Source organism: Eupeodes corollae, chromosome 3, assembly GCF_945859685.1.
Source record: "Eupeodes corollae chromosome 3, idEupCoro1.1, whole genome shotgun sequence".
Taxonomy (NCBI): domain Eukaryota; kingdom Metazoa; phylum Arthropoda; class Insecta; order Diptera; family Syrphidae; genus Eupeodes; species Eupeodes corollae.
Window position 1 is genome coordinate 73533205 of NC_079149.1, and position 14767 is coordinate 73547971.

Below are 14767 nucleotides of genomic sequence, written 5' to 3' on the forward strand. Positions count from 1 at the left end.
CAACCATCCCGTCCTCCCGACTTAGACGAAGTAAAGATTGCCAAATCTTCTAATAAAGCCGCTGGAGCGGATGGCTTGAATGCCGAGCTCTTCAAAGCAGCTGGAGATATGTTGGTTATGAGCATGCACCTAATTATCTGTAAGCTATGGTCGGAATAAAGCTTGCCCGATGAATGGAACCTCAGTATTGTTTACCTGATTCCTAAAAAGGAGATCCTCTTAACTGAACCAACTATAGAGCAATCAGTCTACTTAACATTGTCTATAAAATCTTCTCTGCCGTAATATATGAACGTCTAGCATCCATCGTCAACAACGTGATAAGTCCTTAGCAGTGTGGTTTTAGACAAGTTAAGGCCACAGTTGATCAAATATTCACATTACGACAGATAATGGGAAAAACCCAAGAACACCAAAGCGACACCCACCATCTTTTCATCGATTTCAAGGCCGCATATGTCATGCCATGTCTAGTTTTGTTTGTGCAGGATGACCATGGAGAATTCCATGGATGTCGAAAAAGGTGTGATGTGATTTTTTTAACATCGTACTTGAATGAATAGTGCAGAGCTCACACGTCAACACTAGGGGCACTATCTTTCAAATAAATCTTTCAAAAGTCTGTCCAATAACTAGCATATGCTGATGACATTGGCACAATCCGGATTGGCTTTTGTGAGTTTTGGGGCAGAGGCGGCAAAAATGGGTTTAACGGTTAATGAGGGCAAAACAAAGTACATGCTGTCGTCAAGAAAGGACATACAACACCGACGTCGTGGTCAAAACGTCACAATCGACAGACGTTACTTTGAACAACACCAGCGCTGAGATCAAACGCAGAATAACTCTTGCTTACCGCTGTTTCTTTGTACTAAGAAAACAATTGAGGGGTTAAGTCCTCTCTCGAAGGACCAAAGTGTTGCTATATAAGACCTGTATCATCCCTGTATCATCATCGGATGAAAGCACCTTGGGTCGCTTCGAGAGAAAAATTCTTCGTGTGATCTACGGTCCCGTATGCATCGAAGGGGAGTGGAGAAGAAGATGGAACGACGGACTGTACGGGCTGTACAGTGACGTAGACTTAGCCAGAAGGCTAAAAGTATTTTAGAAAAAAAGCTCCACTTTCCGTTACTGCAGCACGACTTTGGACACGCGTTTGTTTATTTGACACTTATGTGCAAATAAATAAAAACTTCCAATTTTTGAGCGAGGAAACAATTATTTCTATTTTGTAATAATTCTTAAAGTTTGCTTTCACACAAAAAACACATAAACCTCGTCCTAATAGTTTGGAGGTATGTATGCTGATACAATAAATAAATGTCCTGTTGCCATTTTAAATTTCAAGCATAGTATTTCGATGTCTGTTGATCGAAAGTCGCCAATCAGGTAACCATTGAAAGTATTGTTGATAGCGACAAGAATTCCGCCACCAAGGGCATTTAAAGTTATTACGATCACTTCTAAGAACTTGATAAGAGGAGGCAAAAAGTCCGAGATAGAGTTGTTGAGCCATGTTTCCGTCAATATTATGATATCGCGAGAGAGATTGTTAATGTTTCTGTAAACCATGTTGGTCTTTGTTCGAAGTCCATTTACGTTTTGGTAATTGATTGATATCCGTATTTCCACTTAATATATAAGAGTCCTAGCAGCGTTTAGGAATAGATGATACCAGAGCGAATTTGGCTACTAGCAGTTCATATCTAGTATGTCAATGGTGTTATGAATGTCGCTTTAGAAGATGCATTTCATTTCCAATTGTATGCAAATTGAAATTGTGAAATCCAATGTGATAACTGTCAAAATTTAAAAAGTCAAATGTAACTTTCACCAAATAAGGTGATTCAACTCAATTCAAGTCCATTGAACAAATTTAAATAAGCATTGTCTGACAACGTAAAATATTAAAGTGGTTCCATTGCGTAACGAAAAAAGAAATTCAAATTGCTTGTCAGGTGATGATAGTCCTACTCATCCTATTTTTCTAAAGTCATGCGCGTTTGTGATCAAATTTTGTATTAAGAAATAAAAATGAACGAGGGTAAAAAAAATTGAACGGAGTAACAGTGCATTCAGAGCAAGAGGCAAGTGACTTACAAGACAACTATCAACCATTTCTGTGCACGATTTATGTTGTCAGTGATGTAGGATACGAACAGTTTTAGGTAGAATCTGAACGGCTAATTTGACAAGAATTACTCTTGTAAGATTTGTCAATTCGCCGCAAAGGATAGTATCCATGAACAAAAATGTAAGGGCACAGGCAGGGGTCGAACCCAAGACCTTTGGCAAGACAGTCTTACGCACTTTTTGTTTTTATTCATTTTTATTAATTCATTTTCAAAACTCTCTAAAAGCTTGGCAAAAATGAATACAAGCCAAATTAACCATAACTTACTGCTCCCATACGAATACTCTTAGTTAAATTATAATACTTTATAGTAATGCCTTTCGGCTCTATTTCAATTTTATTTATTTTTTTATTTTATGTAAAAATTAAAAAAAAAACTTCAATAATTTTTTTTTCGGGCCACTTTCCATTAACACAGCACGAATTTCCTTCTGATTTTTTACAGTTAAGTAGGTGTCTCAAGAAAACATGTTTTAAATATTAAGGCGAGGAAACACCTTTAAGTCATAAAAAAATATTAACTTTCTCGGACTTAACCCTACACTTTTTGTATATAGGAATTGGGGGCTTGGTATAGGAATTGGCGGGTCCGAGTTTGGGTTTATGCAAAGTACTTTTTGCATTTGAACACAAAAATCAAGCGAATCCCCAACAATAAGAATCAAGTATTGCAATACTGAACAAAAGACAGGGAAGAAATGTCAAAATCAAACATATTTGCGTGTATTGTTTGTGTTAAAGCTAACTTTAAAAATTAACAACTATATTGAAAGTATTTATATCTTTTTGGAAGACGGAGTACTGGTTGTTGTTGATTATAATTTATAAAATCTCAATTGGATTCAAATTCTTCGTTCCAATAAACGTGTCATCTTCAAAGGTGTTAAGAACTGTTTTGGAAAAACACTGGTATTTTTCTCCGAAACCATATGCTCTGAAGCAGCTGGGATTTCGTCTGCTATCAAAATTATATACGAAGATTGCCATCATCCTACATTTGACACAGCACTGTAATTTAAACATGGCTTCACCTCATATGCTATCTTATAACAACAAACTAGAATTCAACTTTAGTAGGTGTAATTTTGAAAACGTTTTTAACTTATTATGCACGATCAATTGGGATCACTTATTTTGTAACTTAAATATTGACGATAAAACAAATTCTTTCATTTTGTCTCGTTTGCATTAAAAAAAACACACACACAAAATGGCGAACGATGCGAAGATTCTCGAACTTTTGGAACTTCAATCAAAACTCCTTCAAGCTTTTACAGAAGGAAACAAAAAACCAAAAGAAACAAACAAATCAAGGCCAGAACAGCTTATGGATTCATTAGCAAACAATTTATCTGAATTTTGTTATGATCCTGCAAATGGAATAACATTCGAAGGGTGGTTTTCTCGACACGAAGATATATTTTGCGTAGATGGAAAAGATCTCCATGAGGCATCGAAAGTGCGGTTGTTGATGCGCAAACTCAACCCGACTGCACAGGAGAAATACGCATCATATATTCTTCCAAAGAATACCAGAGATATTGATTTTAAAGAAACCACAGATATCCTCAGAAGTATGTTCGGCGCCCCAGAATCTTTGTTCAGTACACGATATCGTTGCCTGCAGACAGTCAAAAATGCACAAGAAGATTTCACGAGCTACGCAGCATGAGTTAACAAATTATGCGAGGACTTCAAGTTGAGTGTGCTCACAATAAACCAGTTTAAGTGCTTAGTGTTTGTTACAGGCTTGCACTCATCAGCCGAGGCAGACATTCGCACAAAACTACTTTCATCGTTGGAGGATGATGGCAATTTGGATTTAACAAAGCTGCTGTCTGGTGTCCAAAAATATATAAACCTTAAAAAGGATACAGCTCTAATCCAAAATGCATCAACTCCAGTCACATCAGTCAACGCTGTAAGAAAAGAAAAGTTCATTCCATCAGGAGCGAAGTCTAAGCATCAACAAATCAATCATCAGCAAAGCAGTCACCAATAAAGTAGTCAACCAAAGTCTTCCTGCTGGAGCTTCGGCGAAATGCATTTTTCTCGTGACTGTCCATTTCGAGAACATAAATGCCAGCAATGCAAATAAATTGGTCATAAGGAAGGATATTGCAACTGTTTTTCCAAAACACGCAGTCAAAAAGACGACAAAGTGGAAGGAAGCAAACAACATCACAACCGTAAAAAGTTTACGCCAAGAAATAAGTCAATCCGTTTGAAAGTCAATTGCGTCAGCCATACCGAACGACGAAAATATGCGTCAGTCAATATTCGTCTCAACAACAAAAAGGAACTGCAATCAAAGCTACAAATTGACACGGGATCTGACATCAGCTTGGTCGACATTTCCACCTGGAAAAAGTTGGGTCAGCCTGGATCAAAACTTGAAGGATGTCAAGCGAAGAGTGCCTGGTTGGACGATATCAAATTGATAGCTGAATTTTTATGCGATATTCAGCTCAACGGGGAAGTTAAATGTAAACTTTTCGGGTCAAATATTAATTCATTGAACATCTTAGGTACTCATCTTTGCCAAACTTTCAATTAATGGGACCATCCGAGCAGTGCACTTTGCAGTCGAATCATTCATCCTTCAGACAATAACCGGCGCTCTGCAATCGATATCATTCAAAAGCGACATGCGGAGTTGTTCAAAGAAGATTCATCAGTATGCACAAAAACAGAAGTAGATTTTCATTTAAAACCAAATTCAACACCAATCTTCAGGGCAAAACGACCAGTTGCGTATTCTGTCCTACCACTCATTGAAGATGAACTCCAGCAACTTCAAGACCGTAATGTCATATCCCCAGTTGATTATTCAGACTGGGCAGCACCTATTGTGGTCGTCAAAAGAGCATCGGGAGGCGTTCGAATTTGCGGAGACTACTCATCGGGTCTGAATCAATCACTGGAGTCTCATCAGTACCCACTTCCTTTGCCAGAAGATATTTTTTCGAAAATTGCCAACAGTCCATACTACACACACATCGACTTGGCAGATGCGTATCTCCAGGTCTCCGTCACACTTCAATCCAGAAAGCTACTCACCATCAACACCCACAAGAGGTTATTCACTTTCAATAGGCTTGCGCCAGGAGTCAAATCTGCGCCAGGAGCTTTTCAACAATTGATGGACGCAATACTCGCTGGAGTAGATGGAGTCGCAGCATATCTTGACGACATTGTTGTTAGTGGAAAAGACTGGGATGACCATATGCTGAAATTAAACACAGTTCTTCAACGGCTTTTGGACTATAACTTCCGAATCAAAATCGGTAAGTGTTAATTTTTTGTATCTAAAACTAAGTATTTGGGTCATATAGTCGATGCAAATGGAATACGACCAGACCCCGAGAAGATTAGTCGAATAAGTACGATGCCAGCACCAACAAATATCACAGAGCTCAGTTCATTTCTCGGAGCCGTGAATTACTATGGGAAATTTGTAAAGCAAATGAGAGAAATTCGTGCACCATTAGATAATTTGTCAAAAATCGTTTTCCGAATTCAAGTCCATTCTCGCCTCTGATCTTATGCTGACTCATTATAATCCAGCATTGCCTATAAAAGTCGCAGCAGATGCATCAAATGTTGGAATGGGGGCATGCATCATACACATTTTTCCGAATGGTGATGAGAAAGTCATCTCACATGCAGCCAGGTCCTTGACTTCAGCTGAGACCAGCTATAGTCAAATAGAGAAAGAAGCCGCTGCACTCATCTTTGCCGTTAAGAAATTCCACAGAATGATTTTTCGACGTAAGTTTCTGCTTCTCACCAATCATAAGCCTCTCCGAGCAATACTATCACAAATTTCACCATATTATGCCAGGGGAGAAGGATTAGCTGTCATCGATGGATGCATAATGTTAAAAGACCGCATAATCATACCAACGTGTTTTCAAAAGAGAATTTTGCTACAACTTCATCGAGGTTATCCGGGTATTGCCAAATGAAAACCGTTGCCAGATGTCATGTATATTGGCTGGGAATCGACGAAGACATTACATCATTCGTGCATCATTGTCATGCCTGTGCCAGTGCATCAAAGTCTCCGGTAAAAACAAAACTTGAATCATGGCCAACTACAACAGCACCAATGGATCGCATTCACATCGACATTGCGGGCCCTTGTGACGGAATATACTATTTCGTCATTGTGGATTTATATTCAAAGTGGTTGGAAGTTCTTCAAGTCAGCAGAACGTTTCGTGGATACTCTAAAGCGATCATTAAAAAAGTTAAAGCAGGAAGAAACAAGTCAGCAGAACCTGGAAACATTCCTACAGATTTATCGTTCTACACCTAATCGGAATTTGACTAATTTTAAATCGCCAGCAGAAGCATTCCTTGGTCGTAAAATAAGAACTTCGTTGGATTTCAAAATCAAATGGGGTGGCGCAACAGTCCGTTGTGAACCAGGGCCTAGTGACTTAAAACTCTCAACCATTCCTGTGTGAGAGTACTGTTGTCAGGAATGGAAGGGACCTACAATTTTAGGCCGAATCCGAACGGCTAGTTTGAGAAAGCACTTTTTCATGACAAGAATTACTCTTGAAGGATTTGTCAATTCCTTTCAAGAGGCAGTACCCGCAAAAATTAATTTTTTTAAATTAAGGTGGCACAGGCAGAGAATGAACCCAAGACCAATTGCATGACAGTCCAACGCACTAACCATCATGCCACGGGTACTACACTTCGTTGGATTTACTGAAGCGAAAAGAAAATCCTCCTACTCAGTACAATAAACATCATGATGCCAAGGAACGACATTTCACTGCAGGTGATAGTGCCTATGCCAAAATTTATCGCAATAATAAAGAATACTGGGTGCCAGGAAACGATCATCGAGCGTAAATTAACCGTCAACTACAATGTCCTTATAAATGATGGAAGTAAATCGAAACTTATAAGGTCTCATACAAATCAAATCAAAAATCGATATTCTCCAAGCATCGAAGAGAACTCAACAAACATTTTTCTCGAGTTAATGGATATGTTTGAAGTGAATCAACAACCGAATTTGCTACAAGATGTTCCACAGATGAAACAGCTGTCGGAGGATCAACTTCAGAAACTTCTTTGGGTTTTCCTTCAAGATCCCACACTCCTGAACCAAGACCAGTAACTTCATCAGGACGAACTGTCCATGCACCTTCTTGGATGAAGGACTATGATACCTCTTAAGTGAAGGAGGTGTTGGAGTAATGAGAAAAGACATCATTCGACAACTAGATGTCAACATCAGACAACCCTATACTTCGGTTGGCTGGTCTGATTCTACTCTCAACTTCCGTCCTAGCCGAACATTCATTTTGATATACTTTTGTCTACTGTTTAATAATTACCTTTTTCTGAATTAAAAAATCTGCTTTGAGTTATTTAAATTGATAAAACTTATTTATTTTGTATGTCACTCACGGCGTAACAATAATAAAACAACTTTTCACTGACTACTCTTTTTGTTCTTTATTCAATACTTGTATTAAATCACAATTATAATGTGATTTACTTCTTCAGGGGATTTTTGTTCTTTATTCAATACTTGTATTAAATCACAATTATAATAAGATTTAACACAAGTATTGGATAAAGAACAAAAATCCCCTGAGAAGGAAGGAATTCTTACGAAACGTTGGGTAAGAGAATGGAATAAAGTTCTTTATTTATTCGCATTCCAAAAAACAAAAAGACCAAAAGAGCCTAATAAAACATAATAAAGAAATAATGAACTACCTTGAGTCAATCGTTTGCAGCATCCTTTCTTTTTACTGTAGTTCAATTATCTGTGATAACAAGTAGATTGTATCTGAACTGATTTTAGCAAGGCCTTTAACAAATTGTGTCATAAAACATTGGTTTTAAAACTATCACAGCAAGGTTTTAAATACAGTTTCATAAACTGGATCTCCTTTATTTTAATTCATATTTATTAATTCAATATTAAAGCTAGATAAAAATTCATAAAACTAGCCTAATTATCCATAACTTACAACTAACTTAATAGTCCCATACGAACACTCTAAGTTAAACAATAATAATTATACTACAATATCGTTTTTATTTTTTTTCTATTTCTTTTTGTGCCACCAAGCCTATTCTACTTAAAACTAAACCCTGAAACTATAAAAAAAAGTATGTAAGCCAATCTATCACCGCCCGAAAATTAAATTGTTAGTCAAAGACATAGCTCTTGCAATGTGACCTCGAACGAGTTTTATCACAAAGTTGTCATTTCTGTTTATTCGAGGCCAGTTGTATAGGACTTCGTGAAGGTCATCATCCACATGAAAATCGAGAAAAAACCATGAAAAAAATGAAAATTTTAAATGCTATGAAAAAATTCGCCCGAATTTTTTTATTTTCACAACCCAAATTGATTTTCTTTGCGGAAATTTTTTTCCGCTCGCACGATTTTTATTTCATCATTTTCAGAATTTTGAAAAAGAAAACCATCATTTTCAGAACCTTGAAAACGATATTTCGAACTCAAATGTTGTTTTTCAAGATTTTGAAAATAATAAAAAAAATTGATCGGTTTTTATTTGATCATTTTCAGAATTTTGAAAACGATATTTCGAAATCAATTTTTAGTTTTTTTATTCAAAACTATTTTTCATTGCATATATTTTTAGGTATACCCATTCTGTATATTTTGGCCACAAATAAGTCGACAAATATGTATACACATCTTTTCGAATTTATTGAGCGAAATCTCTACGAATTTCATTCAACTTCATTCACAACAGATTACGAACAGTTTACGTAACGCCCTTAAAACGGTTTTTCCAAATGCTTCTGTAAACGGGTGTTGGTTTCACTACATCAAAGCCCTTAGAAGAAAAGCAGCGAGGATCCCTGATTTTTTAAGAATAATAAGGAGAGGCAGAGAGGTTAAAAACATTTTCCAAAAATTATTAACACTGCCTCTATTGAGCATCCAAAATATCAAAACAACATTTTCGATAATTGAACATGAAGCAATAAGAACAATTAATCTGCAACATATGTACATTTTCGTCGTGATATTTGGAAGGCTACAATAGTCGCCTAGGAAGAAAACTATGTAAAAACGGACATTTTTTTAATTCATCAGTTGCTTGATCAACGAGGAGTACAACTGCACACGCGATTTTATGGTAGCTGTAGACTGTGAAACTCTGCTTATGTTTGCACCACCAAAGCCGTTTTTTGCAAGAAGGAATGCAATAATAGATAGCCTTATATCTAAAGTCGAAGCCAAGCATATAAATCTTTTTGAATACAAATACAAACTTGATGACAAGGAACTGGAAGTGTCCGAAGAAGAAGATTTTGAGCCAGAAAGCGCGTATTATTTTTAAGCATATTTTTAGGTCTATCTACCTTTAGTTCGAAATTCAAAGAATTTTGCTTGCTAAATTTGGTATCATATTTTACATTATGAAACTTATTTCGTTATTGACTAGTAAAATTGTTAACAGTTTCCTATTATACTTGCGTCTTCTTTTAAAAACTGCGTATTAATTTCAAACTCAAGGAAACTGAACTTAAATCACTCATTTTTTTCGGAATAAGATTAGCATGGGAACTAAATCAATTTTACTAAAGTGGATTTAGTTCTCACTAAGTGGGAACTAAATCCCTCAGTGGAGTTAGTTCCCGTGGATTTATTTCCCAGCACCAGAAACTTATTTTTATTTATTACTAAAGAAAATCAATTGTGAAAATTTAAATTTACAAACAAAAATTTGCAATTTCTTTTTAAATTATAATAATTGCAAAAAAAAGTAAAAAAAAGGGTTTAAGTTAAATATTTTGTTTTTGTAATTCTCAATTTTCTCAAAAACTAAAAGACATAAAATCATCAAGTTTTCAGTTTTTGATTAAAAACAAATAACAGCAATAAATTTTGAAATAAAAACAGTGGTAATTACACTTGAAGTATTGAAAAATTGCACTTTAACCTTTTCTTTTTACTTTTTTTGCACAAATTTTGACTTTAAAACTATTTTTTTCAAAAACTATGCATAGTTTTGACTTGATTTAAAAACAAGCTAATAGACAAAATTGTTGGCTTTAAAAAAAATAATAATACTTAATTTTATGTATTACCGTTATTTTTTAATTATTTTTTTTTCCATTTAATGTACATATTTTTTTAAACTGCCCCTACCGCCTAAACGGGGGGAGATAGACTCCTTGTCTTGTCTTGTCTTGTGTTGTCTTGTGTTGTGTTGTGTTGTGTTGTGTTGTGTTGTGTTGTGTTGTGTTGTGTTGTGTTGTCTTGTCTTGACTTGTCATGTCTTGTCTTGTCTAACCATCACTCCACGGGTACTACCCAACATTAATTAAATAAAATAAAAAAAGTGCTTTTTAACTCCAAAAAAATAACCGGTCAGTATCGAATCGGGTACAGCTGCATAAGCATCAGCTTGTGATGCGGAATCAATGCACACAAATTTCACATTCCTGAATGTATTCATTATTTTTCATCCAATTGTGTCATGCGTGAAGAACTCACTCATATTTTTTTTAAATTATATTCCGTCTCCAATCAAGAAGATATGAATACCTTTATAATGATCAAGCAAGTCGCGAGCAATTATGAAGATCGTGTAGAGCGACTAAAAAAGAAAATTTTTACTTCACAATACGTACGAAATCGGGTTCAAGGGTGGGAATTCGTAGAAGTAAATTGTGTGAGGGTAGCAACGCAATTGGCTATTTTACTAAGCATAGACAAGAAACCTTGCAACGGTGCTTAATAGCAGTTAAACAACGGTAGCGGTCATTTACCATTTTAAAGCTCTCTTTTGAAATCCGTCCAACAGACTGACTATTGGATCACCTGCGCAGATATGGGAATTTACATCGAGTTTTGGACGAATAAAGGCTTAACAATTTAAAGTCAGATGAGAATTGGTTAACAAATTCTTGCATAAGCGGATTAAACTTAAACACTTCACAGTGTTTTTGATGACTTCAAATATGTACTCTCCTTACAAGAGATAGTTTGTAACCGAAAGGGTTTTAACAATTAAAATAATGAAAAAAATGATTACATATAAAAAAATAAACAAAAAATAAAAGAAAACAAACCAAACAAATCTCACCACCAACTAGGACAAGGCCGACGACGACGTCGACTCAACTGCTACTGCAAGTGTCCCCCTCTATAGGGGTTAGCATAATGGTAGTAGGTTCTCCTTTTGGTCAGGAAGAAAAGGGTTATGGCTGACAACCAAATCACAAATTGAGTGATTGGCAGCAGGTTTGCCATAACTCGAGAATGGTCACAGGGAATGTTGCGAAGGTGGAGAAACAAACAGAAATCACCTCTGTTGCATGAAACAATTTTGATGCGATCGGTTTCATGACATTTATGAATCCGATTAGCATCCGAAGATGTTTGCAACAAGTGCGTAAGTTACGCCCACCAATGTTCACATTCACATTAAAAGATTAATTGCGTTTGTATAACATTAATGTAATAATGCGTAATTTAGTGGGTGTAAATTGAGAGGCAGACCAGACAAACTCTGGAAAATCCTGGTTGGGTTGTATTAATGAGATATGTAGAGTTAGGGTTCTTGAGAAAATGCCGTCAGTAAGTACCTTCTTTTCAAATGTATCCAACTTGGATTGAGACAGTAGGGTAAAAATTTAAGAAGATACCGCCGACCGACTGTTAAAGAAACCTAGTTCGAAATCATGAAACGTGAGTAGGTTTTGATTAAGACAAAAAATGTGATAGTTTAGTTTTTTATATAGTTTAAAAAAAATATATCAGCGTTTGATATAAGTAACATATATGTATGTACCTTTACCGAAAGATCGTCCAAGATCAAATCACATACATATAAATATATGCACGCCTGTTCGATTCTAAGGCACGCTTAGCTTAGTGTTCGACAAGTTTTAGACAATAGATCATTTATAAAAATAATGAAGAGTGTCGGAGACAAAACGGAGCCTTGGGACATTCCAGCGTTTATTTTGTGGATATGAGATTTTAGCACGTACAATAATACTTGAATTGAACGGTCCCATATGTAATTTTTAACCCCAAAATGTATTACAAAGGGCTTACCGTGCCATCTTCGCTCTTACTACATTTAAGGACAACTCAATTTGAAGACAACTACAAAAAAAATCGTATTATGGGAGACAACTTTTTTCAGTTGAGTAGACCAAATACGTTGCCTACTTTTATGTGCTTATTTTGTGTCAAAATCAGCTATGTAAAATAAAATACGTAGGAATTTCAAAATTTTGAATTCAGTGCAAAATTTTATAAAAAAGACAAAATAATAGGAAATGGAGAGTTCTATTGATTTGTTTCTTGGAAATTCGGAAGAAGAAAATCCCCTGAATGTTGCGCAGATGAGAAAAAATATTCGAGATCACTCCAATCCATTGGAACTTCCAAAGAAAAAGTATTATTTATAAACAAATTCTTTGATGAGTGTTGATTTTAATGTCTTCGTTTTGTTTCAGATTTATGAGTTATTTTAGACTCAACAAAGACGCATTTGTTTATGTACAAAGACGCATTTGTTTATGTGCTAAGTGAAATCAAAGATCATTTGAAACAACCACAGCAATCCCACCAATTCTCAAACTCTGCACTGCCCTACGTTTCATGGCAGAAGGAAGTTACCAAAAGTGCAGTTGTAATGATTTTAATTTAGGCCTTGCTCAACCAACAGTTTTGGTAGTGTTAAAAGAAGTAGACGTATTAGAAGAACGTATCTGTCCACAATGGATTAAGGCTCGTATGACAAATGGCAAGCTTTCTTTTTAAATTTCCCTTGTAATGGATCCATACCTGTATATGTGTATATACTTTGTAAAAAAAAAATGATGGCTTTTGCATTCAGTTAAACTTACTCTTTGCCATTCTTTCGCTGTTCTTGATGGTGGTCCAATGCTTTTCAGTTGAACAGCTATATTTTCCCATTCTTCGTCTTGGGTTCTTTTTGTGGAACCGAATTGTCCCTTGCCTCTGGCCAGCTCTGGTTTCTGCTGCAGAACCTCAATCAATCTCTCGAATTGGGCAGGTTTAGTTATTTTTAATCTAAACAAATTATTTTCTTACAGATGTTTATATTATTATTTGTAAAACGTACATTTTTTTCTCCATTTTCTTAAAAAAATTGGTTCTCAATGAACTATTAATGCCTACCGTTATTTTTTGTACACACAAATGCACTACACAACTAGTTAATATCAGTTGCTGAATTTTGACAACAATCACAACTGAGAGACAACTCAACTGGCTTACATAATACGCCGAGCACACTTAAAAAGTCTACCATTTTTTAGTTGACTACTGGTTGACTTGTGACAGTCAACTAGTAGTGATCGGTAATACCGATTGCCGGATTACAACTCAACTTTGTTCTTAGTTGTCTAAATTGCTACAGCGTTCCCGGGATCGTCCTTTCTCACAAAGGGCCAACAAGTCTTGGCAAGACCTTGCTCTCGAACCTTCTAAGAGGCCAGAACGCCTTTTACTTAACATTCAGTTCTCGGATCCATATTTGAATACTGGCATAATCATCATCTTGTACAGAAGCACCTACAAAGTTATAGTTATAATGCTCAACGTGACATATTTGAAGAACCACCCGCGTATTGACCCAAAGTATTTGAAGGATTATTATAGTATTTGAAGATTGCACGATGTAAAGATTTGGTCTACTGTTCGGTGATATAAACCATTAAATCACCAGTTTGCCTTTTGCAACGAAAGTCATTTAGATCTTTTCCTTCTTCAAGATATTTCTTTAACTGCAAATTGACCAGCGTATCACGGCCTCGGAAAGAAGAACGTTAGTGGAATAAGTTGATTTAATAGTTAGAGGGGAGGAATATTCACCTTTTTGGTAGTTTTGTGATCGATGAAGAAATAAGAGGAGGGATACTATTTGGGCCAGAAGGATTTATGAATGTCGATATAGTACTCTTAAAACTGTATGAGTGCAAAAGAAAATTGGTCCCAAAGAATGGTTTATGCTTTCAAGTACAGAAAGAGTCATTTTACACATTGGCAGCACCGAATTAACAACAAACTGTGCTTTAAGCAAATTTACTTATGTGTATAGGAAAAATTAGGTTTTGGCTTTATCAATCGAGCTTACCAAAGGATTTTCATTAAAGACGAGCCTTGAGATGACGTAGTATTATGCACATTTCTTGTCTGAATAGTCCCTTAACACGATCATTATCTAATTCGAGATGTTTCAGAACACACATTGTTTTTTAATTTCAATGAAACGAGAGTATTGGAGAGATTTGTGGCAAGTTTACCTATTTACTTTCCAGTTTTAAAACAATTTAGAAAAATTGAGAAGATAATCTTTTCGCCCTAGATCTTATCCATATGAATTTAATGGCTGCGTTCAATCTCAGACTGGTAGGGTATCCGGATATTTTGTTGTTATTGTTTTACGTGTAAAATAACAGCTGAGATGTGAAAATAGGAATCCAAAGGTATCCAAGAATTTCTGGGGTTTCTGACAGAACAGCTGAATAAACACATGGTTGAATTTCAAGAAACTTGAAAATTGATTTCATCCTTTTGTATTTGTTGGTAAACAAAAAGATACAAAATGGTAGTCGGAGTTGTATTTT

At 35.8% G+C, this 14767-nt stretch overlaps 1 protein-coding gene across 1 annotated transcript; it reads left to right on the top strand.

Annotated features, from left to right (window-relative positions):
• Positions 1-3347: 3347 nt before the first annotated feature.
• Positions 3348-6105, top strand: LOC129950561 (uncharacterized protein K02A2.6-like). The gene is made up of 6 exons (XM_056062491.1): positions 3348-3711; positions 3886-4058; positions 4666-4832; positions 4874-5424; positions 5473-5594; positions 5662-6105. Exons 1-6 carry the CDS (start codon positions 3348-3350, stop codon positions 6103-6105), a joined length of 1821 nt encoding a protein of 606 aa, XP_055918466.1.
• Positions 6106-14767: the final 8662 nt, after the last annotated feature.

Coding starts and splice junctions, on each gene's coding strand:
- LOC129950561 (XM_056062491.1), top strand. CDS start 3,348: ATGGCGAACGATGCGAAGATTCTCGAACTTTTGGAACTTCAATCAAAA. Junction 4,059..4,665: donor CAGTCACATCAGTCAACGCT/GTAAGAAAAGAA, acceptor TGAACATCTTAG/GTACTCATCTTTGCCAAACT. Junction 5,425..5,472: donor TAACTTCCGAATCAAAATCG/GTAAGTGTTAAT, acceptor TGGGTCATATAG/TCGATGCAAATGGAATACGA.